Here is a 26,196-nt window from a genome sequence, read left to right as displayed (position 1 = left end):
GTGGAGGCCAGGAGCGGGGACGGCGTCGCTCTGCCATCCACCCCTCCAGCCGATTCTCAGCCCCACTGGTCAGCGGCTGGGCCGTGACAGAGAGGCCTGCGCCGCTGTTGAGGGCGAGGTTGTGGGTTGGAGCGCGAGGCCCAGGCTCGAGCGTCGGAAGCCTGCCTGTTTGTCGTGTGGGGCTGGCCGGCTGTTTCCCCGGAACGAAGGCTGCCTGCCCTGTGTGTGCCGGGTGTTTGGGGGTTTGTCTTCCTGTTTGTGGCTTCCGGCATGTTCCCAGCATCCTGAGGGTTGAGGCTTGGAGGACAGGAATGATCTTTGGCTTGAAAAACCACTGTGGGTAGGTTTTTCCAGTGAACCCCGGAAGCCGTGAAAGAGCTGCAGTGCAAGCGTCAAGTGTCCACGCAGACCGCACCAGAGAACCCGCCGGGATGCCTCAGCGCCGACACGGGCCCGGCAATGCCGCCGCCTTTAGCACGGAGCGGCGAGCCGAAACAGCTGTGTCCGGAACGGGGATGCCCTGTGCAGGGCTGGAGCTCAGCTCTGCCTTCCGACAACCGTTGGCTGACAGCTCTGGGAGTCTCAAAACGGCGCCTTTGTTGAGGGGAGGCCCTGTACATGCTCAGAGGAGGAAGCGCGTCCTGCATAGGGTGGGCAGCACCTCTTCGACCTGGCTAACAGGTCCAAGGTCGAAGGAGGAGGGGTCTGCAGATCTGAGCTTATCCCTGAGGAACTCTCTGGAAATGGCTCCCGCTGGCCCCTGCGTGCGACCCCTACGCTCACCGGCCTGTTTGCCGAGCTTTCTCTGTTGATTTCGGAGTGGGTTCTGGTTCCTGCCTCCCTGGTGGGCTCTGAGTGGCAGGGCCCTGCCGACCGCTGGCCTCCGCAGCGGGTGATAGAGCGGCGGGCCCTGCAGGACGAGGCTCTGTCCTTGATGGCTATGGGTGAGGGCGGCGTGCTGGAGGCGGCCAGCGCAAGGCGGGTGGGCCCTGAGAAGCCTGTCTGTTTCCCTGCAGCCTGAGAAAGCCGTACCCACAGAGCTGGAGGAGGGAGTGACTCAGGACGCTGCTTAGCAAATGGGTTGGTCTGGAGTTTGGGAAATGGAGGGTTAGACTTTTTGTTGTCTGAAGCTAGGATGGGTCGTGCTTTTAATTCATCCAGGAGGACATGGGGCTGAAGAGCTCTCTGGCTCTTGTCGCCCCTGACGGGAGTGCTCTGAGGTCTGGCAGGCCACAGAGCTGCTGGACGGCCTCAGCCCCAAACCCATGCCTGTTGCTTCCCGGGGGCCAGGCCAGAGGTTTCCCAGTGAGAGCTTCAGGGTCGACATTCCCAGGAGAGGGAGGCACTTCTGAAGTGGAGTGCCCTTGGTGAGCTTGTGTGCCTTTTCTTTCTCTGTAGCCCGCTCGGAGTTGTCCCATTGAGTGTTCTGGGGTTGTGAGCATCTGGAGCCGTGGAGAGGATGGGACTGGGGGCGCGTGGGGGAGACACCCCTGCGAAGGGCGGGAGAGCCCCCTCAGTCCCACTGGGGAGAGTCTGCACGGGGCTGTGGGTGATTGGCTGGCAAGTGTGAATGCTGATCCATGTGCCACTTGTTTCTAAGTCAGGAGGGCTCCTGCGCCCACACACCGAGTGGCTGGATTCTGGGAGCCCTTTCCTGCGGAGAGGGGAGCTGGTGTGTGGGGTGCAGGGCCAGGGCCCTGTTCCAGCGTCGGGGAGCCAGAGTACAGGTGCTTCTTCCTGTTAGCAGTGGGCCTGTGCTGTGCTCCCCGTGGGGTTCGGTGGCCCCGGTGGGGGCTTCAGTCTTGAAAGGGGCTCATAGCTCTGGGGTGCAGGCTGCCGTGCATAGGGGTGTTGCATGTGGGTCCCCAGGATGATGTGTGGTGGAGGATGGGGCGATGTGAGCTCTCCACAGAGCTTCCTGTCCCTTCCGTCATGTAAACCACAGACCCTGTGTCAGGTGAGGGGCTGGGGTGGGTGAGGCTAAGGTACCTGCCCGAGGCCTCGGGGCACCTGCAGGAGATGTCAGCTCGGTGGAGAGGCTGGCGTCGGAGAAGGCTCCTCCCTGGCCACCAGCTGCCCAGAGCTCCCAGCGCAGTGCCAGCTGCTTGTGCTGGCCCCAGACAGGGGCTGCTGGGTGGCCTCTCGAAGAGGAAGTGGCAGTTTTCAGACAGTGGCCGCCTTGCTTTGAGGATGAGGATGTTTTCCAGACGTGCTCGGGAACTGTCCTCAGGCTCTGCTGCCTGCCCAGCTTGAATACAATTAAGTCTTTAATTTTTTTGGATTCCTGGGAGTGGCTTTGTGGACGCTCAGGAGAGCAGTGGCGGCTGCAGGGAGTCCGGCCGGAGTCGGCTGGACCTCGGAGTCTCCCGTCTCTGAATCATCTCAGTGGGGGCGGACGGGCAGCTCCGGGGAGTGTGGCGGGGCTGGGCTCCAGGCTGCCCGGCCTGCAAGGAGCCTCCTTCTGGATTCTTCCTCCGTATCTGTGGCATGGAGGCAGCTGCTGCCTCTGCCTGCCCCCGTCTCGTCCTCCAGGTCTTCTCAGTTCTGTTCCTCCCCACGGAGCACTTACCCTTGACCTCAGCTGAAAACCTGAGACCTTTCGAGCTTCTGCTTTTCCGTTTAGTCTTGGAAAACACGTGGGAAGCGTGAGTGGGAGCAAAGGGCCAGTTTCTCCCTGACTCCCTGTCCTGGGAGGAGGTGGGGAGAAGCCTCGGGCAGGGGTGAGAGGCTGGGATGCCTGCCCCGAGGGCTGTGGGCGGGAGGCCGTGGGCGCCTGGTTAATGTGTCTCTGCCTCTGTGTGTGGTGTAGGGCTCTACACTGGGACTTAGGGTGCAGAGGGCACGTGTGTGGGACTTTAAAGTTTGTCTGTCGTGGAGGCTGAGCCCCAGGGAAGCAGCAGCAACACTCGGCCGACTGGGCTTCCTTCTCCTGGAGGAGAGCGGTCAGGGAAGCAGGGATATTGGGTAGCGTCACCCCAGGACAGAGCAGGAGGCAGACTGGAGTCCCCTTTATAGACCAGGTAGGGCCAGGCAGGGCCTGATGTCTGTATTCTGTTCTTTATTTTAAGAGTAGGGGTCTCGCTCTGTGGCCCAGGCTGAGTGCAGTGGTGTGATTGTAGCTCACTGCAGCCTGGAGCTCCTGGCTTGAGCGACCCTCTTGCCTTGACCTCCTGAGTAGCTGGGAGATGACCCCCTTCTTACCCGTTCTTCCAGAATTGGTCAAATTCACATGACACACACACACACTCAGAAGAGACACCCACGGAAACCCTGGAATATATAAAATGACGTCCAGCCCGAATGATTTGCCCCCTCCGTGCTGCCCTGTCTCCTCACTGGGTCAGCCATGGCCCCTCTCCTGGACCTGTTCTCTGCATGCGGGCCGCGGTACGGCACGTATGTGTCTGTGTGTGTTCACTCATTTCTTTTCACATGTGTGGAGTCACTCCGTGTCCTGCCTTGTGCGTGTGGCCCCCTCTCCCTGCTTGTCCCCCTCTAGGTCCATCGGGTGCTCACGACTTCTCTGACCAGTTCGCACTGATGGACCTTGAAGCAGGTGCAAGGACTTTGCCGCTGCAAACGGTGCCGCGTGGGGCTCCGTGCACATCTTCACACAAGGTGCAGGTCTGCAGGATGAATTCCTAGAAGCTGCCTGGTGGCTGTAAAAATGTTCTCATCCCGAAGGACCAGATATGCAGAGAAGTTTAACGCTCACTTTTCCTGTCATTGAAAAGTTACATTTTTGTGGAAACCCGTCCAGGCTGGAGACAGAAGGTGTGTGCAGGGAAAGGAGGCTCTGGGGCCCCACTCCTGGCTGCCTGCTGCTCAGGTAGTTGATGTGGGGGGGCAGATGCCCTGTTCCCTGGGGTAGGTGCTGCCTCCTCCCTACTGACTGGGGTAGGTGCTGCCTCCTCCCTGCTACCTGGGGTAGGTGCCCCCTCCTCTGTGTTCCCTGGGGTAGGTGCCGGCTCTTCCCTACTGCCTGGGGTAGGCGCCACCCCCTCCCTGCTCCCTGGGGTAGGTGCCGCCTCCTCCCTGCTTCCCCGGGTAGGTGATACCTCTGCCCTCCTACCTGGCTAGGCGCTGGGGCCACTCTTGGGGATGGTGGAGGAGGCCGGCCCCCGGGTGCTGGCCGTGGTCCTGACCAGGAGCTGCAGTTGTGTCTCCTCGTGGGCCAGAGGGTCCCTTTGTGTGACTCATTCTTGGTTGGCATCTGCCCAGGCCATAGAGTCAGGGGCTTGGCTCGCCTCTGAGCAGCTTTGGGAAAGGGGCTGGTGTTTGGGAGGTGCCTGCCCAAGGAATGATCGGGGGTAGCTGCTGGGGCAAGGTACACGGCCAGCTTCTCCGCTTTACAATTAACACTGAGCCAGCTTATCCGAGACCATCCCTTCCCATGGGTGCCGTTTAATTAGCCAAGAGCTGAGTTAAGATCACGTGAAGAAAGTAGGGGGGCCTTGGCCTGAGTGGCGGGTGGACAGGGCTGCGTCTGTCAGGGCAAGGGGGTCTGGCGGCCCCTGCCGCCCTTGTTTCTTTTCTTTTTTTTTTTTTGAGACGGAGTCTCACTCTGTCCCCCAGGCTGGAGTGCAGTGGTGCGATCTCGGCTCACTGCAAGCTCTGCCTCCCAGGTTGACGCCATTCTCCTGCCTCAGCCTCCTGAGTAGCTGGGACTCCAGGCGCCCACCACCACGACCAGTTAATTTTTTGTACTTTTAGTAGAGACGGGGTTTCACTGGGTTAGCCAGGATGGTCTCGATCTCCTGACCTCGTGATCCGCCCACCTCGGCCTCCCAAAGTGCTGAGATTACAGGCGTGAGCCACTGCGCCCGGCCACCCTCGTTTCTTAAAGAAACGTTTGATCGTGGCTTATTTTCTTCTGATTACAAAATAAGCACATTCACCGCAGGAGATTGGGAAAGTGTGGAAAACAGGGAAGGACATTTGCTTTTTCTGATTTCTTTCCAGCTGTCTGTGCCCACCTGTGCGTTTCTGAACAGAATAGGATTCAGGCGTCCCCGTCCCTCTGCAGTGTTAGCGGCATACTGTCTGCACTTCTCAGGGCAAGATGAGTCTCACATGCCAGGTGGTCAGCCTGTCTCTGACCTGGGGCCACTGCAGTGCCTGTCCAGCTGCCTGTGGTCACGGGTAACAACAGAGTCCCCGTGTTGTGCGGTGTCCCTGCATGGATGTTGACACCACAGCTGTTCTGGGGACGTGTCCACTTGAGGCTTGGGGAATCCACATGTGTCCCATCCAAGGCCGTCCTGCAGGCCCCGGGTCTGCCTGAATGTGATTAGGTGATGAGGCCACCCTGGCCAGGAAGGCTGGTGAGGGGAGAGGGAGGACCCAGGCTAGCCCAGGAGGGGCTTGTGTTAGAACGAGGTTCCTTCTGTGGGGTGAGCCCTCCGTCACCAGAGGTGTGCAAGTGGAGGACAAGAGAGAGCACTCACTAGGAAGTTTGTAGGAGGCCAGGGGCTGGAGCTGTAGGCTGTGAACCAGCTGAGGGCATTGGCCTGCTTCGGAGGGGGTTAGGCGTGGCTGTCTCGGGGACCTGCCTGGATGTGGGGTGACCCTCTGTGCAGGTTCTGGGCTGGGCACTTGGGGCCACTGTGAGCAGAGGATGTGGGGGTGCTGCCTCTGGGAGGGCGAGCAGACCCCGCCCTGGGGGGACAGTGCTTGGTTGGGCTTAGGGCCCTAGAGAGAATACACCAGAGAGAGTTGGGGCTGCCCAGGGAAGGGAGGGTCAGGCAGCCTGTCAGAGAAAGTGGCCTGAGATTGAAGCCTGGGGGATGAGGGGGCGGCCCGGGGACCTCAGAGAAAGTGACCTGAGATTGAAGCCTGGGGGATGAGGGGGCGGCCCGGGGACCTCAGAGAAAGTGACCTGAGATTGAAGCCTGGGGGATGAGGGGCGGCCCGGGGACCTGTGGGGAGGAGAGGATTCCAGGCAGTAGGAAGCGCACGTGCAAAGGCCCTGAGGCAGGGAGGGCGCTTGCTGAGGGCAGGACGGGAGCAGGGTGGATGGGTTGCATGGGGTCCACCATGAGGGACGGCAGAGGCCTCGAGGGCCAGGCCAGGGCGGGGTCTGTCCTCAGGGCTTGGGGCTCGCCTATGCCAGCCGCCATTCCCACCCAGCTTCTCTGCCTGCTTCTGGGATCGAAGTGGCTGGTACAGGGACGCTTCTCTGCGGGCTCCGTGGGTTGGAATGGGGCAGTGCAGAGTGGGCGGCCGGGGCATGCTGGGAGGCAGAGCACAGTCCGGGGACCCCAGGCCAGGGGCTGCAAGCCCAGGGAGGTCGGGGGACGGGCGTTGCAGGGTCCAGGAGGGAGGGCCAGGACCTCTGCGTGGGGCTGGGCTGGGCACTTTGGCCAGCCTCTTGGTACACCTACCGGGTCTCTGTCCAGCATCTGTGGTCTGGGTGGGACAGGTGACTAATGGAGAACAAATGAGCCCTGTGGAGCTTCTGTCTCCAGGGACCGTGAGCAGGTGCTGCTAAGTCACGAGGCAGTGCCCGGGGAGCTGATTTCACTGCGTGCTGAGCCAGCGGGTTTCCTGCCAGGGCCTGGGAGTCTGCCCACAGCTGCAGCTCCGAGAGCCCCTGGGGTGCACGGTGGACGCCCCCTCTTTCTGGGCCGGGGCGAAGGCCCTGGAAGGACCTGTGGTTGCTGCAGCAGTGCTGGGGGCTGGGGGTGGTGCTCTTTGGGGGGCTGGGGGTCCCTGTAAGCCTTGGGCGTCTGCTGCGGGAGGTGGGCAGGACCCCGCCTCCAGCTCCTCCGCTCCCGTTCCCGAGGGAGCCACAGCTGGCTGAGGGAAGTGGCTATCCTGGGGCCATGGTGAGTGGGGGCATCGAGAGCCCCCCTGAGAGTGCCTCCTGCCCGGGGTGTTGGAAGGAGGGCTGTAGGTGCCAGGTGGGCACAGGCAGGCCCAGGCCGTTTGGAGGCCGTGAGCACCAGGCCAGCAGCTGGGCCTTCTGAGGGCCTGAGACTTCCTGACCTGTGGCCTGTCAGGGTCCAGTTGAGCACTCAGTGTTTGGGAGGCTCGGTCCCACCTGGACCACCTCCCATCCCTGCCCCATGGCCTTGGCTCAGGTGGGTGCTGCCAGAAGCTCCGAATGAGGGTGGACCCCGGCCTGGCAGGTGGAAGCCACGTGGTGCCCAGCATGAGGCGAGAGGTCTCCATGTGCAGCTCTGCAGGAGTGTGGCCTGTGTCCCCTCCAGCCCTGGCGGTCTGTGGCCATCCATCACGCTTGGTTCACGCCTGGTTCACGCCTGGACTCTGTCAGCAGCGCCCGCGCCCGTCACTTCCGAGGTGGGAGGTGTTGTGCGTCCTGGAAACAGAGCAGTTCATTAGACGGTGAAATTAGATTCCAGGTTGCAGCGCAGCGGCCGCCTAATGGACGAGACGAGCGGGGCCCCCAGGGAGGCTCGAGCAGTCCTGGACCTGGTGCCTGCTCCGGCCTCACGCCGGCTTCCTACTCGCCCCCGGGGCCCTGCTGGGCTCCCAGCCCTATTCTGGACAGGGAATTTCTGAAGGAGGCCGCATGGGATGCCCCAGGACCCCCTGCAGTGGGAGAGGGGTGCATGGTGGGGGCTGTGCAGCCAGCCTGCTCCAGCCAGTCCGCACATGGGCCTCTGAGAGTCTCCTTAGAGCCTCTGTTTTCCCGTCTGTGAAATGGGCACGTGAGCGTCTTCCTTACTGTAGGGCTGCTTCCCTCCTGGCAGGTCGTGGGTGTGCTGAGAAGCTTAGCCCGTGGGGCTGGGAGTGGGGTCTTGATGTCAGGGGCCCCTCCTGACCCAACCGCAGCTCTGTCTGAGGCAGGGGCTGAGGGTGGCAGCGAGGCGGCAGCGCCTTCCCTCCTGCCCGCCCGTCCACGTGTTCCGTTTTCATTTAACTGAATACGCAAGATGAGATGAACAGCCCCAGCCACCTCGGAGTCAGCCGCTGGGGCAGGGTCCTGACCGGAGGATCCAGGGTCACAGAGTGAGGGGGCTGGCTGTGGGACTGGCCTCGGGGGGCCCTGACCCCTCCCGCGCTGAGTCTTCTTCCCCGAGTGTGTGAAGTGAGTGAGGAGCGGGGTGGTGGCATCTGTGTCATGCTTTCCCAGAAAAGAAATATCCCCTTCAACCAGACTGGGGAAGGAAGGCGGGGGAGACCCGGAAGCAGAGGAGTCTCCGGAGGTGGGGGGTCCTGTGAGCAGAGGAGTCTCCGGAGGTGGGGGAACCCAGAAGCAGAGGAGTCTCCGGAGGTGGGGGGCCCCATGAGCAGAGGAGTCTCCGGAGGTGGGGGGTCCCGTGAGCAGAGGAGTCTTCAGAGGTGGGGGGCCCCGTGAGCAGAGGAGTCTCCGGAGGTGGGGGGTCCCGTGAGCAGAGGAGTCTCCGGAGGTGGGGGGTCCCGTGAGCAGAGGAGTCTCCGGAGGTGGGGGGTCCCGTGAGCAGAGGAGTCTCCGGAGGTGGGGGGACCCGGAAGCAGAGGAGTCTCTGGAGGTGGGGAGACCCGGAAGCAGAGGAGCCTCCGGAGGTGGGGGGTCCCGTGAGCAGAGGAGTCTCCGGAGGTGGGGGAACCCAGAAGCAGAGGAGTCTCCGGAGGTGGGGGGCCCCGTGAGCAGAGGAGTCTCCGGAGGTGGGGGGTCCCGTGAGCAGAGGAGTCTCCGGAGGTGGGGGGTCCCGTGAGCAGAGGAGTCTCTGGAGGTGGGGGGTCCCATGAGCAGAGGAGTCTCCGGAGGTGGGGGGACCCGGAAGCAGAGGAGTCTCTGGAGGTGGGGAGACCCGGAAGCAGAGGAGCCTCCGGAGGTGGGGGGTCCCGTGAGCAGAGGAGTCTCCGGAGGTGGGGGAACCCAGAAGCAGAGGAGTCTCCGGAGGTGGGGGGTCCCAGAAGCAGAGGAGTCTCCGGAGGTGGGGGGTCCCAGAAGCAGAGGAGTCTCCGGAGGTGGGGGGTCCCATGAGCAGAGGAGTCTCCGGAGGTGGGGGGCCCCGTGAGCAGAGGAGTCTCTGGAGGTGGGGGAACCCAGAAGCAGAGGAGTCTCCGGTGGTGGGGGGTCCCGTGAGCAGAGGAGTCTCCGGAGGTGGGGGACCCCGTGAGCAGAGGAGTCTCCGGAGGTGGGGGGTCCCGTGAGCAGAGGAGTCTCCGGAGGTGGGGGCCCCCGTGAGCAGAGGAGCTTTTGCATCTCATGGCCTGTGGGTACCAGCGGTGGAGGCCCCAGGACTGTGGTCTGGCCTTAACTGGGCACCCTTTGTGGCCTGGCGATCCTTTGGCCCCTCCCACGGGCCCCTCCCTGCCCAGCTTCTCCTGTTTGCTCTTGGATCCCCGTTCCCAAGAGGGGACCCCCCCTGCTCCACGCTCAGGCTGTGGCTGGATTCGGGGTGCCTGATCCCTGCCACGGCCTCTCGTGATTTGGGGCTGTCTGATGGGCACGGGGCTGGGCTGTGCATCAGGGACATGTGGTGAGCCCCAGCTGACGCCCTCTGCTCAGTGGTGGGTGCCAGGGCTCTGTGGGTCCTCCCCGCCCCCACCCTGACTCTTTCCCCGAATCTGGGGCTGGGGACCAGCTACTTGCCTCGTCTCCTTGGCAACGGCTGCCAGGGAAGCTCCTGAAGTTGAACCCATTATCATAATTAGCCTAGAAACCCTTTGTGTTGTAATTCTGGGCTTCAGAGAAGCTGCTCGGTCCTCCCACTGTCCTCCCGTCGTCCTCCTGCCGTCCTCCCCTCATCCTCCCCCGTCCTCCCGTAAGAAACCTCTTTTTTCTTTCCCTGCAGATTTGGCCACTGCCTGGGCAGGAGGGGGTGGGCAGCCCTTGCCGAGCCAGCGAGACCCCAGCTGAGTGCCCTGTGGTGGGCTGTATTCCCCGGCTGAGCATGGGAGGGGCTGTACCCACGCTGTGGGCCTTGCTCTGAGGGGGTGATGGCCCTGCCCTGGGAGGCCCCTGGCGGCTGGCCCTCAGGGAGTGTCCCACATCTGGACGCTTGCCGTGCCCGGACCCCGAGGCCACATGGGCAGGGAGTATGTCCCAGCGTTCCCGGGAGCCACCTCTCCTGAGGCCTGGGGGATGCCATCGGGGTCTCCGGCCGCCCTCTCCCCTGGTTCAGAGACAGAGGCCCTCACCCGCCTCGGTGAGCTGTTCTCTAAGATGGACATGAGTGTGGATGTTTTGGGGACACCGCGGTGTGTGGACGGAGGCCTGGAGGCCCCTGTGTCTTCCTCACAGTTCAGCCGACCAGATGTCTGGCCAGCGTATTCGGGAGCGATCAGTTTGGAGGTTTCTTCCCTGGTCTCTCCCGGGGCCTGGAGCCATGGCCGAGGCAGTGGGATCTTTGTGTCCCCCAGACGGGCCCAGACGCACCCCATGCCGCCTCCTCCCTCCTCCGCAGCTCTTCTCATGTGTCCGTCTCTCTGCCTCCCCTGCACTGGCCGCCCCCGGCGGCGCCATCTGTGCCATCTGTTCCAAAAACTTAAAAAACAGAACTCGGAACTGTTGCCTGCACTTTTCAGCGGGGCTGCGGCGGGAGGGGCAGCGGCTTCCTCCGTGCGGGGTCTGCGGGCCGGCGAGGCGGGGGCAGACGGGCGGAAGCTGAGCTGGAAGGAGCCGGAGCCTTCTGAGGGGCTGGCTGCGAGATTCATCTCCCTGAATTCTGGCTTTATTCCTCCCGGTTCATGCCTGCTGGGAGGAGCCGCAGATCTCGGCCGCATCCGGGTGCATTTGTCTGCAGCGTTTCTGGAATGCTCCGAGATGCCTGGTCGGAGCCACCTTAGGAAGCGGGTCCCGAACACCCGGGATCTGGACCTCCTTCTTTTTTAATTTACGGGAAGGTTCCTTGCAGCCCGAGGAGCTGCCTGCCTGGATGTGGCACCAAGGACTCAGAATTCGAGTCTGTGGGGCTGTCCTTGCCCCTACCCCACCCTGTTCTCAAGTCCGGGCAGCCTCATCCTCGTGGGACGTGGATACGCCTGCCCTTCTCTCTCCAGGCCTCCCCACCCCTCCCCATGCCCTCTGCTGGGAATGCCCTTCCCTTCTCCCCTTGTGGCCAACCCCTCTGCCCTGTAGCCCCCGTACGTGCCTCCTTCGGGAAGCCGCCCACCGGATTATGTGCGTGGCTCTGCTGGGCTGAACTGGGTCCCTGAGCCCCTCCTGTGGTGTGTGATGCCCTCTGGTCCCCGCTGTGCCCCTCCCGCCTCCCAAGCCTCCGGGCTCCTGACTGGGAAGCCAGGGACCCCCCCATCCTCCCCCGCTCCCACGCGCTGAGAGTCCAGAGAAAACCCCGTTAGGCAGACAGTCGCCCACAGAAGGCGCACGAGACGCACGAGACGTCTGCACACTTTTCCCAGGGCTCAGTTAATTGAAGAACTTGGCCAACGAGCACGGGAAATTAATCGCGGCTTGGAAATGGGACGTCCCTCGCGTGTGGTTTGTCTGCCTGGGCCTCGGCACTGCTGCCCGCGTCCCCTGCCTGGAGCTGGGAGCTTTGGGGTCCGGGCGGAGGCTTCTGGGTCACACACGTGGGCGGGGCCGAGGCCCCCTGGTGACGGTGCCTCGCGGCCGGTGCCTTCGAGCTGGAAGCTGTGGGCCTGTGGGGGCCGTCGGTGTCTCCTGGGGTGCCCGACACAGAGCCTTCCTGGTGCTGCTGTGCCCGTGTCCACTGTGGGATGGCAGCTGGATAGGGCAGGACCAGCCTGTGGGGGCAGCTGGTGTCTCCTGGGGTGCCTGACACAGGGCCTTCCTGGTGCTGCTGTGCCGACGTCCGCTGCGGGACGGCCCCTGGGCGGGGCAGGACCAGGCTGTGGGTTGTGGTCTTGGGAGTGGCGGGGAGGGGTGCAGCGAGGGACGGGCGCTGGCTCTTGGACCCGCCCGGCCTCCACACGCGGTGCTGCACTTCGAGCTTCTCATGTGGCCCTGGACCCTCCCCTCAGCCTGCAGGGACTCTGCTTCCTGGAGGCCCCTGCCCCCCCGCCTCTGCCCCTGCAGCTGGAGCTCCGGCTGGCCTGTCGTCCTGGGCTGAGGCGTTCTCGCTGGCCTGTGTGGAGGCTCCCAGTTCCCACGAGGTGGGTCCCGGTGGGGCCTCCCTCTGTGGCTGCAGGCCGGCTGGTGGGGTCCTGGGCTGGTGTGTGGCCTGGACCTGCCCTGGAGCTGAGCTTCCGGTGAGAGACCTGGCTCTGCCCACCACTGTCCTGGACACCAGTCAGGGCGTTCTGGGCCTGCACCGCTGAGTCAGCTCATTCCTGCTGCAGGCCCCTGGCTGAGGCCCGTGTCCTCTCCCGGTCCGTGATGTCCACTTTACGCATCCACTCAGCCGTGCCACAGTGCCCGGCTGGTGGCCACGCACCTGCCTCGATGCTGCTGTGCAGGTGTTTTCTGGTGGGAACACTTAGCTCAGCGGACTTCAAGTGAAGCTAGTGACTCTCCGCCATGGGGGGGGCTCGTCCCAGCAGCTGAGGCCTTGAGAGCAGAAACTGAGGTTTCCAGAAGAAAGGAGATTTTTCTCAAGACGGCAACGTGGAAGTCGTGCCGAGTGTCCCGCCTGCTGCCCTGTGGAATTCGGACTCAGAGGGCGGCTTCAGCTCTTGCTGGTGCTTCTGGCCAGCCCCGCTGACTCAGCAGCCCCCGCTACACGCTCAGGAGCCCGTTCCTCAAAGTCAGTCCCCGCATGCACCGGGTTCTGCCCAGTCGGCTGTTTCTGGGAGAGCTTGGTGGGTACATGGCCTGTGGGGCCCTCTAGCCTTTCTGTCCATGATGGAATGACCTTCCCTCCTCCTGCCTGGAGGGACCTGGGGAGACATCGCAGAGAGGCCGGTGCGGGCAGAACTGACGGGGGTAGAAAGGACCCTGGGCATCCGCAGATGAAATGAGCTGCTCTGGCGGCCACGCTCCCGCTGGGCAAAGGTGGACGGGCTGATTCGGGTAGCTGGAGCCATGGCTTCATCACGGTCCTCAGAAAAAAAGCAAATGACCGCACCCAATCTCCCTCCTCTGGAAGACCTCAAGGAGCTGATCCGATTTTGAAAACTTACACCGAGAAAATCAAAAGAATGAAGCATGTATCCTGCTTTTCTAGAGCAACCTTAGCATGACCAATGGGTCTTCTCTTTCTAGACGTTTCTCTTTAGAAAGTTTTCACCTGAGGAATAAGGCGTTAGGGACAAACTGCATTCATAGCCCCTGTCGTCTGTGGATCCCGCAGGACAGACGGTCAGCGGACGCTGAGCCCAGAGACACAGCCCCTGTCGTCTGTGGATCCCGCAGGATGGTCAGTGGACGCTGAGCCCAGAGACACAACCCCTGTCGTCTGTGGATCCCACAGGACAGTGAGCAGACGGTGAGCCCAGAGACACAGCCCCTGTCATCTGTGGATCCCGCAGGACGGACGGTCAGCGGACGCTGAGCTCGGAGACAGCCCCTGTCATCTGTGGATCCCACAGGACGGATGGTCAGCGGATACTGAGCCCAGAGACAGCCCCTGTCGTCTGTGGATCCCACAGGATGGATGATCAGTGGACGCTGAGCTCGGAGACACAGCCCCTGTCATCTGTGGATCCCACAGGACGGATGATCAGTGGACGCTGAGCTCGGAGACACAGCCCCTGTCATCTGTGGATCCCGCAGGACGGACGGTCAGCGGACACTGAGCTCGGAGACACAGCCCCTGTCATCTGTGGATCCCGCAGGACGGACGGTCAGCGGACACTGAGCTCGGAGACACAGCCCCTGTCATCTGTGGATCCCGCAGGACGGACGGTCAGCGGACACTGAGCTCGGAGACACAGCCCCTGTCATCTGTGGATCCCGCAGGACGGACGGTCAGCGGACACTGAGCTCGGAGACACAGCCCCTGTCATCTGTGGATCCCACAGGACGGATGGTCAGCGGACGCTGAGCCCAGAGACACAGCCCCTGTCATCCTGTAGGACGGTCAGCAGATGCTGAGCCCAGAGACACAACCCCTGTCGTCTGTGGATCCCGCAGGATGGTCAGTGGATGCTGAGCCTGGAGACACGGAGGTGGCCGGCCTCACGGGCCCACCCCTGCTGTGGTGTCCCCTCGATACATGGTCGCAAGGGGGACAAGGAGGGAGGGGAGGCTGGCGATCGGGGGAAGGCAGAGGGCAGGCAGCCGCTGGCCCCGCCTGGCCTGGTCCGAGTGCTGTAGACGCTGGCGGCCGTGTGGGGGCTGTGGGCACTGACCATCACTGGCTTTTTAAGGGTCGCAGTGAAGCTGCAGCTGCACTTTACGAAGCCCTCGGCTCAGAGGCGGGCGCTGGATTATTGCTTCTCAATGGCACGGGGCTGGGACGTCCTCGGCGAGGGTGTGGGTGGAATGTGAACTGGGGCTCACGCTAGAGATGCTGACAGTTTTCACATGAGATGCTTTAAAATGTGGCTTTGGCCCCTGCACCTCCATCTCTGGTGTGGGTGCTCGGTGGCCAGAGCCTTCAGAGGCACGGTTTCTACCACTGTCGCCGGTGGCTCAGGAGTGCCTGGCCTCGATTGGCTCTGGTGCTGGGATGGGCAGGTGGTGGGGCTGACCTCGGCCGGGCTGCCTGTGCCCGAAACCTCCACCTCTGCTTCAGACCGCATGGTCCTGGGTGCTTCTGAAACACGGCCGTGGTCCTTCCCGCGGCAGGTCTCGGGAGCACCACCCTGTGCCCCGCCTTCCCTGCCCTGGACAACGTTCCCGGCGGCGCAGCAGAGGCCGCTGCTGGCGAGTCGGAAGGCAGACCTACGGGGACTGTGCCTGCCCAGGCTGGAGGACTCAGGCTGCCTGGATGTGGGGGTCTCCAGCGAGCTGGAGGGGGGCTACAGGGGGCCATGCCGGCCTCCCCACATCCAGGGGGTGTTCATGGGGGAGATGACTGGGTCCGGGCCGAGGGAAGCCATGTGGGTGTCCGCCGTGAATTGAACCTGGAGTGGCTCGGTCACCCTCTTGCTCTTGGCTGAATGGAGCTTGCCCAAGGCCCCGGGTCCTGGAGGCACTTTGCACACAGGACGGGCTTGACACGAGGTCCACTCAGGTTTGTGTCTTTCCACAAGGTCAGACTTTCACTGATGCTGTTTCAGTCACAGACGCCACGAGCTACGTGGAGTTCCCAAGCAGGCAGGTTCTCCCTAGAGCTTCTGGGTCACACTGCGGTCACGGCCACTCCACGCCGGTCAGTGCTGCAGGCCGTACACTGCCGTGTGCTCACCCGGTCAGGTTCCACGTTCCACCCAAAGTCAGGTTTAACATCATGAGGAAAAAGACACAGGACAGAGGGTTAATACCAGCCCAGAGGCCTGGCCTGGGCTGCTGCAGGCAGCTGTGAGATGGCGGTGAAGACAGAGGCCTCCAGGGAGAACTGAGCACGGCAGACGGGCTTGTGTGTCCTTATCTGGTTGGACTTGGGCTCTATTTTTTTTATTTGTTTCTTTTTTTTTTTTTTTGAGACAGAGTCTTGCTCTATCACCCAGGCTGGAGTGCAGTGGCGTGGTCTTGGCTCACTGCAGCCTCTACCTCCTGGGTTCAAGCGATTCTTCTGCCTCCCGAGTAGCTGGGATTACAGGCACGTGCCACCACGCCTGGCTAATTTTTGTATTTTTAGTAGAGATGGAATTTCACCATATTGGCCAGGCTGGTCTTGAACTCCTGACATCAAGTGATCTGCCCACCTCGGCCTCCTCCCAAAGTGCTGGGATTACAGACGTGAGCCGCCATGCCCGGCCAGTTTTTCTTGTTTTTTTGCTTTTTGGTTCTTAAACAGAACATCTTTTCCTTCTCGGTAGAGTGCCCTGCGAGACAAAATGGAGTCTTTTTCTAAGATGGAGTTAGTTATGCCAAGGGCTCTGTGCACAGGCCTGCCCTCCCCTGCTTCCGAGTCCCCACAGCCCTGGCTCCACAGACGCTGCTCTGCCAGCTCTCACCTGGGCACCCGCCACTCTTTTTTTTTTTTGAGACGGAGTCTCGCTCTGTTGCCCAGGCTGGAGTGCGGTGGCCGGATCTCAGCTCACTGCAAGCTCCACCTCCCGGGTTCCCGCCATTCTCCTGTCTCAGCCTCCCGAGTAGCTGGGACTACAGGCGCCGCCACCTCGCCCGGCTAGTTTTTCGTATTTTTTAGTAGAGACGGGGTTTCACCGTGTTAGCCAGGATGGTCTCGATCTCCTGACCTCGTGATCCGCCCGTCTCGGCCTCCCAAAGTGCTGGGATTACAGGCTTGAGCCACCGCGCCCGGCCGGCACCTGCCACTCTTGTTCAACCTTGACCCCACCTGACCCCACCATGACCCTGTGTGACCTCTGGGCTAGGGATCCCCTGGCTTCCCCCACCTCCCCAGCCGTCTTCTCAGTCTCTGCCCCCAGGGGTGACTGCAGCGCCCAGTGCTGCCTCAGGGAGTCCTGACCCTTGCCTGGGGCACCCATGGCCTCCCACACCTCTGGTAGCCCCGGGTCCCGGGAGCGGGGCCCGGCATCAGTGCTGCCTTATTCCTGGAAGCCTGAAGCCACCTGGCGAGGGAGATCCAGCCCTGACCCCATGTGTGGTGGTCTTGCTGGGCCTCTGCGGCCGTGCTCATCCCGCATGTGTGCTGGGCCTGTGACCTCTGCGGCCACGCTCGTCTGGCATGTGTGCTGGGCCTGTGACCTCTGGAAGGGGCCGTGCTCGTCCGGCGTGTGTGTTGGGCCTGTGACCTCTGCTGGGCCTCTGTGGCCACGCTTGTCCGGCGTGTGTGCTGGGCGCCCCGGCCCAGCGTCTCGGTCCAGCGCCCCCGCCCAGCACCCCTGCCCAGCGTCCCGGCCCAGTGTCTTGGCCCGGTGCCCCCGCCCAGCAACCCGGCCCAGCGTCTCAGCCCTGCAGGTCCGGGCATCCAAGGACTATTTCCTCTGTGGGAATGGGGAGAGGGGAGCCGGGACAGTGCCCCAGAACCCAGGCTGGACTGCAGCACTGCTTCGGGGACAGAGGGCAGGAGATCCTGAGTGTGGGGACTCTCCTACCTGGATGTGGGCGCCGGGGAAGGGCTCGGGTTTGAGACATAGGAGGGCCCCGCCGGCTCCGTGGCAGCCGTGCGGTGCCGCCGGGTGTGCAAGGTGATGGCGAGTGTGAAGACAGCACAGGGCACGGACACGGGGAAGCGGCTGCTCTGTGGCTCTGTCCCCGCCGCTCCTGATTCTGAGCACGGTTGGAACGAGAGGCAGCAACACGGTCGAGGGGACCACGCGCCGCCTCCTTTATGGCTGTGACCAAGGACTTGGATGTTGGACACGTTCCCTTCACATCCCAGAACACCTGCGAAAAATGTAAACGGGACAAAGCGTTTGCTTCCCGCGAAGTGGGTTTCTCTCTGGTGTGTGTCCGGCGACTTCAGCACGCCGGAGCTGGCTTTCCTGCCACAGCGGCAGCTTGAGGCTCTGGGTGGCACAGCTTTGCTCCCAGGAAGAGCTGGGAGATCTGCTGTGTCTCTACTACGTGGGTGGCCACAAGCCGGGTTCCCGCGGCAGGGTCTTGGGGGGTGGCGGGCTCCTCCCGTCTGCAGCTTTCTGGGGTGGGCAAGGGAGCAAGCGTAGCAGAGCCGCTTGTATCAGAGGAGGATGCAGGGCTGAGGAGAAGTCATGCATTTGGGCCAAGCATGGTGGCTCACACCTGTAATCCCAGCCCTTTGGGGGGCCGAGGCGGGAGGATTACTTGAGCCCAGGCGTTCGAGACCAGCCCGGCCAATATGATGAAACCCCATCTCCACTAAAAAATACAAAAATTAGCCTGGTTTGGTGGCACATGCCTGTAATCCCAGCTCCCCTGGAGGCTGAGGCAGGAGAATCGCTTGAACCTGGGAGGCGGAGCTCGCAGTGAGCCGAGATCGCGCCATTTCACTCCAGCCTGCGTGACAAGTGAAGCTCTATCTCAAAACAAAACAAAACAAACAAAAAACATGCATTTGGGGGAATTTTGGTGGGGCATGAACTTGAGCGTCTGAGGGGAAGTTGAAGAAGGATCAGTGAGTGAGGTAATCGCGTGGGACGTGGATGGGAAGAGCAATCACGGTGGAAGTCACTGGTGGGAGGAGGCACCTGCAACCCAGGAGGAAGGAGACACTGAGCCTCCTGGCAGCCAGGACGAGGCTGGAAAGGTGGTGATCCCAGGAGCTCTTGTTGCTTGGCTCCGGATTTAACTGGCAGAGAAGCCCTCTGCGTTGGGGTCTGGAGGAGGTGGCTGAGAGCGAGGAGCAGGGAAGGTTGATCCGGTGCCTTCTGCCCCAGGGGTTTTGCTTGTTCCTGTGTTTGCAGCCGTCGATGGGTGGGCCTTGCTGTTCCCATTTGACTCAGAGTTTTGGAGACGTTGCCGAAGGATGAGGCTACCAGGCTGAAACCCGACAGAGGGGGCAGGGCCAGAGTGGAGAGGGGGTGCATCCTGGAGGAGGCAGCTGCGCACGGTGCCACTGTGGAGTTTGGGGTCCCGGGAGGTGGCTGTGGGGGTGCCCTCTGGCCCGAGTGGACTCTGGTGGGGCGGGTGGGGAGTGGGGTCCTGCGTTCTGGAGACGCAGCCATGCTGGTGCCCTGCTGTGGCCTGGCTGAGCACGCGCTCCCTGCCCCCAGGTTCCTCCTGGTGTTCTCCTGCCTCGTGCTGTCTGTGTTTTCCACCATCAAGGAGTATGAGAAGAGCTCGGAGGGGGCCCTCTACATCCTGGTGAGCCCCGCGAGAGGGTGGGGGCTGGAGGGGCCCAGGAAGGAGCCAGAGCTGCTGGGCATCTGTCCCTCATTCCTGTTACTACAGGGCCTCTGATGCCCCCAACCCTGGCTTCCTGTGAAGGCCTCCCCCACCCCCACCACCGATGCCTCTCCCCTGCCCTGCTGCCTCCAGCCCCGTCCCAGCCCCCGCAGCCCCAGCTCCGGCCATGTCTTTGTGCTCTGTCAGCTCCCACCTGCCCCCAGCCCCACAGCCCTGGCTGTGCCCCAGCCCCACCCTGGCTGTAACTCAGCCCTCACCTCACCCCTCATGGTGACCTCACAGTGGCTGACAGCCCCGCCTCCATCACCCCACCCTGGGCAGGTCCACTCTCCCTCCTTCCCTCCCTTTCCCTCCCCACGTTATCTATCTCTGGAGCCAGAGCTGTGGGGTGTCCCCAGCAGACGGCAGACGTGGGCGTCGGGGTGGGGGCTGTGACGCTTGCAGCAACCCTGTGCCAGGGCAGGGTGGGCACCATGGCAACGGGAGTGCAGTTCCTGTGTCGCTGTTGGTAACGGGGTAGGGGGCCCTCGAGGAGACTGATCCCCATCCGAATGCACCCCCCTCTACTGCCCGCCCTGCCCCTCTGTCCTGGGGCTGCCCAAAGTCTGGGTGGAGGCTGTGACCCCCTTTGTAGTTACCTGGGGCCTTCCCTCAGCTCAGCCCTGCTGTGCATCCCCCAACTCAGACAGGGCAGGCCCCCCACTGGCTCAGACAGGGTCCCCCAGTTCAGACAGGACCCCTCAGTTCAGACAGGCCCCCCAGCTCAGACAGGCCCCCCAGCTCAGACAGGGCCCACACAGCTCAGACAGGCCCCCCAGCTCAGACAGGCCCCCCAGCTCAGACAGGCCCCCCAGCTCAGACAGGGCCCACACAGCTCAGACAGGCCCCCCAGCTCAGACAGGGCCCCCCAGCTCAGACAGGCCCCCCAGCTCAGACAGGGCCCCCAGCTCAGACAGGGCCCCCCAGTGCAGACAGGCCCCCCAGCTCAGACAGGGCCCACATAGCTCAGACAGGCCCCCCAGCTCAGACAGGCCCCCCCTGTTCAGACAGGGCCCCCCAGCTCAGACAGGCTCCCCAGCTCAGACAGGGCCCCCAGCTCAGACAGGGCCCACACAGCTCAGACAGGCCCCCCAGCTCAGACAGGGCACCCCAGTGCAGACAGGGCCCCCCAGCTCAGACAGGCCCCCCAGCTCAGACAGGGCCCCCAGCTCAGACAGGGCCCCCCAGTGCAGACAGGGCCTCCCAGCTCAGACAGGGCCCCCCAGTGCAGACGGGGCCTCCCAGCTCAGACAGGGCCCCCCAGTGCAGACAGGGCCTCCCAGCTCAGACAGGGCCCACACAGCTCAGACAGGCCCCCCAGCTCAGACAGGCCCCCCCTGTTCAGACAGGGCCCCCCAGCTCAGACAGGCTCCCCAGCTCAGACAGGGCCCCCAGCTCAGACAGGGCCCCCCAGTGCAGACAGGGCCTCCCAGCTCAGACAGGGCCCCCCAGCTCAGACAGGGCCCCCCAGCTCAGACAGGCCCTCCCCCGTTCAGACAGGGTGCCCCAGCTCAGACAGGGCCCCCCAGCTCAGACAGGCCCCCCCGTTCAGACAGGGTCCCCTAGCTCAGATAGAGCCCCCAGCGCAGACAGGGAGGTGGGGAGGGTGGCCCCATGGTGTTCGTGCTCAGCTGTGTTCCCGGATGCACGGTCTCCAGAGGGCCTAAACCTTGCTGCCCAGAGGCTAGAGAGGGATGGGGCCCTGTGTGGGTCAGTCCAAGCTTGCAGTTTCCTTTGGGGGCCTCCTGTCCTGCGGCTTGGTCCTTGGGCCAGAACTGCCCCTGTGGGGGGCCAGGCTGGGCCCCCAGGGCCTCCCCCGTGTCTCGAGGTGGCCTCAGCTTTCCTCCCCTGCAGGAAATCGTGACTATCGTGGTGTTTGGCGTGGAGTACTTCGTGCGGATCTGGGCCGCAGGCTGCTGCTGCCGGTACCGTGGCTGGAGGGGACGGCTCAAGTTTGCCCGGAAGCCGTTCTGTGTGATTGGTGAGGCCTGGTGGGGGCGGCATTGCTGGAATCGGGGCCAGGGACCCAGGGACAGACTCAGCACTGGGGGGAGCTGGGGCTAGGTCTACGTGGGCCAGAGAGGCTGGGCAGGACTGGCTCCTTCTGGAAGTTTCATCTCACCTGCTGACTTGGAGTCAGAGCCTGTGGTTAACCCGGCCTAAATGTCAGGAAGAGGGATGTTGTGCCGGGCTGCCCGTCCCAGGCCCTGCAGGCAGGTGGATGATAGTCATGTCCTTCCTGGGCCCCGACAGAGCCCACACCAGGTGCTGGGCATACACCTTCCCGCCCCTCTGCACAGCCTCCTGGAACCTGGGGTGGGGGTTTCTCCACGTGGGTGCAGGGGGCGGCCCACCAGCTCACCAGTCTATGCCCGCTTTGTAGACATCATGGTGCTCATCGCCTCCATTGCGGTGCTGGCCGCCGGCTCCCAGGGCAATGTCTTTGCCACATCCGCGCTGCGGAGCCTGCGCTTCCTGCAGATTCTACGGATGATCCGCATGGACCGGCGGGGAGGCACCTGGAAGCTACTGGGCTCTGTGGTCTATGCCCACAGCAAGGTGAGTCATGGCGCCGAGGCTGGCGATGGGCGCCCCCAGCCAGCAAGGGTCCTGGCCCAGACTGGGCCCCACCACTGCCTGGGGTTTGCTCCGGGAGCCCTGGCTGGAGGGATGGAGGTCAGTGGTGGCTCTGGCTGGAGCCCATCAGGTGTGAACGAGCCTCCCTCCCCTTTCTTCTCTGCTTCTTCCCATGGCTTGGTCCATCTTTGTCGTCTGTCTCCAGAAAGCTGCTTTTTCGAAAGGCCAGGCCAGGCCGTTTCGGCCCCTGCCACCCCCACCTTCCTGCCGCGAACCCTTGGCTCTGTGGCTGGGCGTCTTCTTTCCTGGGTTTTTAGTGCCTGGATCAATATATCGCACTAGTCACCTGCCTGGTGGTTGTTTAAGCTGCGGCTTGTGGCGGCTGCTGGCCGGGGAACCCACGGGGTGGCTGTAGGCACACATGCTGAGTTCCAGGGGCCCCAGGCGCCCCAGTGACCGAGACCCCATCCTGCCAGACCGTGCTGTCTGTCTGTCCACCCTGCTCACGGGTGGGCTCATTTGCTCAAACGGCCCTTCCCCATTTTCTTCCCTCTTGAGCCCTGCCAGGGTGGTGGTTTTGGCTGCAGAACAGGCAGGGGTCAGCCCCCAGTGGCCCCCTTCCTTCCCTGGATGCTGTGGGGGTTGAATGCTGACTGCAGTTTTCACCTTTTTCACATCTGTGCCTGGAGGCTCAGGGAGATTGGGGGAGGGTCTCAACAGTCCCAAGATTCTCCAGCCCTGCTGGCCGCAGGATAGACGCTGCTGACCCTGGAGGAAGTGGTGGGCCGGCCATGCGAGCCGCTGTTGCCCAGGCCAGGAAGCACAGGGGAAGGGGCTGCTGTAGCTAAGATGGTGAAGCCAGTGGCCCCTGCAGGTTCCCCTGTGCCAGCCCTGCCACCAACTCTGGCGTGGAGCCTCTACTGGCCTCAGAAGGGTCCAGCCCCCATATCCCTGGAGACAGAGCCCAAAGTGGGATGGCTGGCGAGGCTGCAGTGCTCCTGGAGGCAGGTGGCGGGTGGGGATGGTAGTGGTGGTGATGGTGGTGGTGGTGGTGATGGTGGTGATGGTGGTGGTGGTGATGATGATGGTGATGGTGGTGGTGATGATGATGGTGATGGTGGTGGTGGTGATGGCGATGGTGGTGGTGGTGGTGATGGTGGCGGTGGTGATGGCGGTGGTGGTGGTGGTGGCGGTGGTGATGGTGGTGGAGGTGGTGATGGCAGTGATGGCGGTGATGGCGGTGGTGGTGGTGGCAGTGGTGGTGGTGGCGGTGGTGGTGGTGGTGGTGATGGCGGTGGTGATGGTGATGGTGATGGTGGTGGTGGTGCTGGTGGTGGTGGCAGTGATGGTGGTGGTGGCGATGGTGGTGGTGGTGGTGATGGTGGTGGTGATAGTGATGGTGGTGATGGTGATGGCGGAGGTGGGGATGGCGGTGGTGGTGGTGGTGGTGGTGGTGGCAGTGGTGATAGTGATGGTGGTGGTGATGGTGATGGTGGTGGTGGTGGCGGTGGTGATGGTGGTGATGGTGGTGGCGGTGGTGATGGTGGTGGCGGTGGCGGTGGTGGCGATGGTGGTGGTGGTGGTGATGGTGGTGGTGGTGGTGGTGGTAGTGGTGATGGTGGTGGTGGTGGTGATGGTGGTGGTGATGGCGGCGGCGGTGGTGGCGGCGGTGGTGGTGGCGGTGGCGGTGGTGGTGGCGGTGGTGATGGTGGTGGTGGTGGTGGTGGCGATGGTGGATGGCGGTGGCGGTGGTGGCGGCGGCGGCGGTGGCGGCGGTGATGGTGGTGGCGGTGGCGGTGGTGGCGGTGGTGGCGGTGGTGGCGGTGGTGGCGGTGATGGCGGTGGTGGCGATGGTGGTGGTGATGGTGGTGGTGGTGGTGGTGGTGATGGTGATGGTGGTGGTGATGGTAGTGGTGGTGGTGGTGGTAGTGGTGATGGTGGTGATGGTGGTGATGGTGGTGGTGGTGATGGTGATGGCGGCGGCGGTGGTGGCGGCGGCGATGGTGGCGGCGGCGGTGGTGGCAGCGGTGGCGGTGGTGGCGGTGATGGCGGCGGTGGTGATGGTGGTGGTGGTGGTGGTGATGGTGGTGGTGATGGTGGTGATGGTGGTGGTGGTGGTGGTGATGATGGTAGTGATGGTGATGTGATGGTGGTGATGATGGTGGTACCTTCTACCTCTCAGGAGCTGGTCACTGCCTGGTACATCGGCTTCCTCTGTCTCATCCTGGCCTCGTTCCTGGTGTACTTGGCAGAGAAGGGGGAGAACGACCACTTTGACACCTACGCAGATGCACTCTGGTGGGGCCTGGTGAGTTGTGGTCATTGTGGCTTTCCCTTTCCCTGCTGTCCCACCTGCCCACCAACTGAGGACGTGCCCTTGTCACTGTGCTGGGACCAGACTGTCGCTGGCTGAGCCGGCTCCATACATCTCTTTGGGGCCACCTGCTGGCCGCCCGTGGTCATGATGGCTCGTGGTTGAGGCGGGGTGGCGGTTGCCACGCTGGCGGGGGAGCAGGTGGGGAGGGCTGGGCCCCATGGGGCCTGAGCTCAGCTGTGGTGGGCATCATCCTTCCTCCTGAGTGATCCTACACCTGCTCTGTGTCCTGATCGTTGGGGGAAGGGGGAGAAGCGGCATCTCTAGGAGATCTGTCCTGGGCAACCCTGGTCCAGGGACCAACCCCATGACCTGGTGGCTGTGGGGGTGGGTGAGTGGGAGGCTTTGCCCTCTGTGCCCATGGCTGGCTGCCACTGTCCTGGGCCTTCCTGTTCCTGGCCCCCACCCCTGGCCCTGCCCCTCAGGGTGAGAGAGGAGAGAATTTGAAGGGCAGCCGATCCTCTGGCCCCAGCTCAGCCTCCAGCCTGTCTGTCCAGGGTGGTCTGGAGCCTGTGGGTCTGTGGCCCCTCTACTGGTCACCCCCTCCCTGGCCTCCCTGCTGCCGGGACCCCAGCCCACTTTCTTGGCCACCTGTCCCTGTGCTGTGGCCGGGCTTCTCTCGGAGCAAGTCACCCCTGTCGAGAGGGTTCCTGGAAGCCTTCTGAAGGACCCCCTGGAGTGGGGTGGACGTGGGATCTCCGAGGCTCTGTGTTTTTGGAGACCAGGTGGCTCTGCAGGCCCCACTCTGATCAGGTCTGAACAGATCTGGGCCCTGGGCTCCTCCTCACCTGGGGCCACAGACACCCTCAGGCTGGTGGTGTGCAGGGGCGGGGTCTGTGGTCTTCTCGGAGGCTGAGACCAGACCCCAGGCCCAGCCCCGCACACGCTGGCTGAGTGGGCTCAGCCCTGCGGGAAAGGTGTGGGCAGCTCCACCTGGTGCCTAAGCTGGATGCAGCTGATCTGAAGTTATTAATTTCATGAGACCCAGGCACTGTCTTCCCAGGCAGGGCTTGGGTGGGGGTTGAGAGCTGAGCGTGCCCCGGGGCCCAGGCTGTGGACCAGGCAGACGACCTGGCTCTGGTTCAGGCCCCACCGTAGGGTCAGCGTGAGGCCCAGGGCATCCTGAGCTGTGACTGCCGGGCCCTCGGGCTTTCAGTGGGGACAAGCCCATCCCCCAGGTCTTTTGTGGGCAAGTTTTCTTATCTTTACGATTGAATTGGGGTTTTTATTTGGGTGTTTTTTCTGAGTAATGCTTGTGTATATTTTTAAATGTCAGACAGTTCCTAAGCCTTATGGTGAGAATACAGCCCCGCTCTGTGGTCACGGTGCCCTCCCCGCTGGGTCCCTCTGCCGTGGCTGCGGCTACGGCTGCTTCTGTGTTTTTCTTTGGGGTTTACCTGATTAGTCTTAAACAGCAAATAGAGATGCTGGTATTTCTGATTCAAACACACTAACTGTGTGCTTCCTACTGGGATAGGATGAGCTCTACCCCCAATTTCCCTTTCTTGCAGCCTTTGGGGGTCCTCACCAGTGTGGGGGGAATCCCGCCCTCACCTCCCCGGCAGGCCAGGGCCCATCTGCCAGGTCTCCAGCTTCCTTTCCCTTGAGTTGGCGCCTACTTTGAAGGAGCAGGTCGGATGGCAGCTGGGAACATTTCAGGGGCAGAAATTTTCGGAGAGCTGTGTGTGACAGTGTCCCATCCATGTGACCCCCCTGGGGAGGGTGGAGGGCCTGGCCCCCTTTCACAGACCTGGCCCTCAGTGGGACCCGGGCTTGGAAGCTGCTCTGGGATTCTCTGGCTTCTTTCGACTCCCCTGTCCCCCACAACATTCTAGCTAGGGTCCATGTCTCGCTGCCCCGCCCATCTCTCTGCCATCTCTCTCTCTCTCTTTTTTTTTTTTTTTTGAGGCAGGATCTTCCTCTATCATCCAGGCTGGAGTGCAGTGGTGCAGTCAAAGCTCACTGCAGACTCAACCTCCCGGGCTCAAGTGATTCTCCTGCCTCACCCTCCTGAGTGGCTGGGATTACAGGTGTGCACTACCACACCTGGCTAATTTTTGTATTTTTAGTAGAGACAGGGTTTCACCATGTTGGCCAGGCTGGTCTTGAACTCCTGGGCTAAAGCGATCCACCGGCCTTGGCCTCCCAAAGTGCTGGGATTACAGGTGTGAGCCACCGTGCCAGGCCCATACCTCTCTGTCTCTATGTCTGCCTCTATCTCTCTATCTCTCTGTCTCCATCTCTCTGTCTCTATCTCCGTCTCAGTCCCCATCCTCTCCCTCTTGGTTTTCTGCCTTCCCCCTCAGCCCTTGCTGTCATGTGGTTGAGTTGAGAATGTCAATAGTCACTGTTTCATGTCTTCCAAAACATGCCTCTTGGCCGGGCGCGGTGGCTCACGCCTGTAATCCCAGCACTTTGGGAGGTCAAGGCGGGCGGATCACGAGGTCAGGAGATTAAGACCATCCTGGCCAACACGGTGAAACCCCATCTCTACTAAAAATACAAAAAATTAGCCAGGCGTGGTGGTGGGCAC

The 26,196-nt window shown here is 62.7% G+C and overlaps 1 protein-coding gene across 3 annotated transcripts in view; it reads left to right on the top strand.

The window, feature by feature from the left end:
* Positions 1-26,196, top strand: part of KCNQ2 (potassium voltage-gated channel subfamily Q member 2) — a 71,648-nt gene that overhangs the window by 5,888 nt on the left and 39,564 nt on the right. For all 3 annotated transcript variants that reach the window (XM_077952188.1, XM_015148609.3, XM_015148613.3), the window contains exons 2-5: positions 18,541-18,631; positions 20,567-20,693; positions 21,096-21,271; positions 23,472-23,597. In XM_077952188.1, coding sequence (XP_077808314.1) covers positions 18,541-18,631; positions 20,567-20,693; positions 21,096-21,271; positions 23,472-23,597 — 520 coding nt within the window. The remainder of the gene's footprint in view (positions 1-18,540; positions 18,632-20,566; positions 20,694-21,095; positions 21,272-23,471; positions 23,598-26,196) is intronic.

This window comes from Macaca mulatta, chromosome 10, assembly GCF_049350105.2.
Source record: "Macaca mulatta isolate MMU2019108-1 chromosome 10, T2T-MMU8v2.0, whole genome shotgun sequence".
In the NCBI taxonomy this organism is placed as follows: Eukaryota; Metazoa; Chordata; class Mammalia; order Primates; family Cercopithecidae; genus Macaca; species Macaca mulatta.
This window is presented reverse-complemented; position numbering and strand designations above follow the sequence as displayed.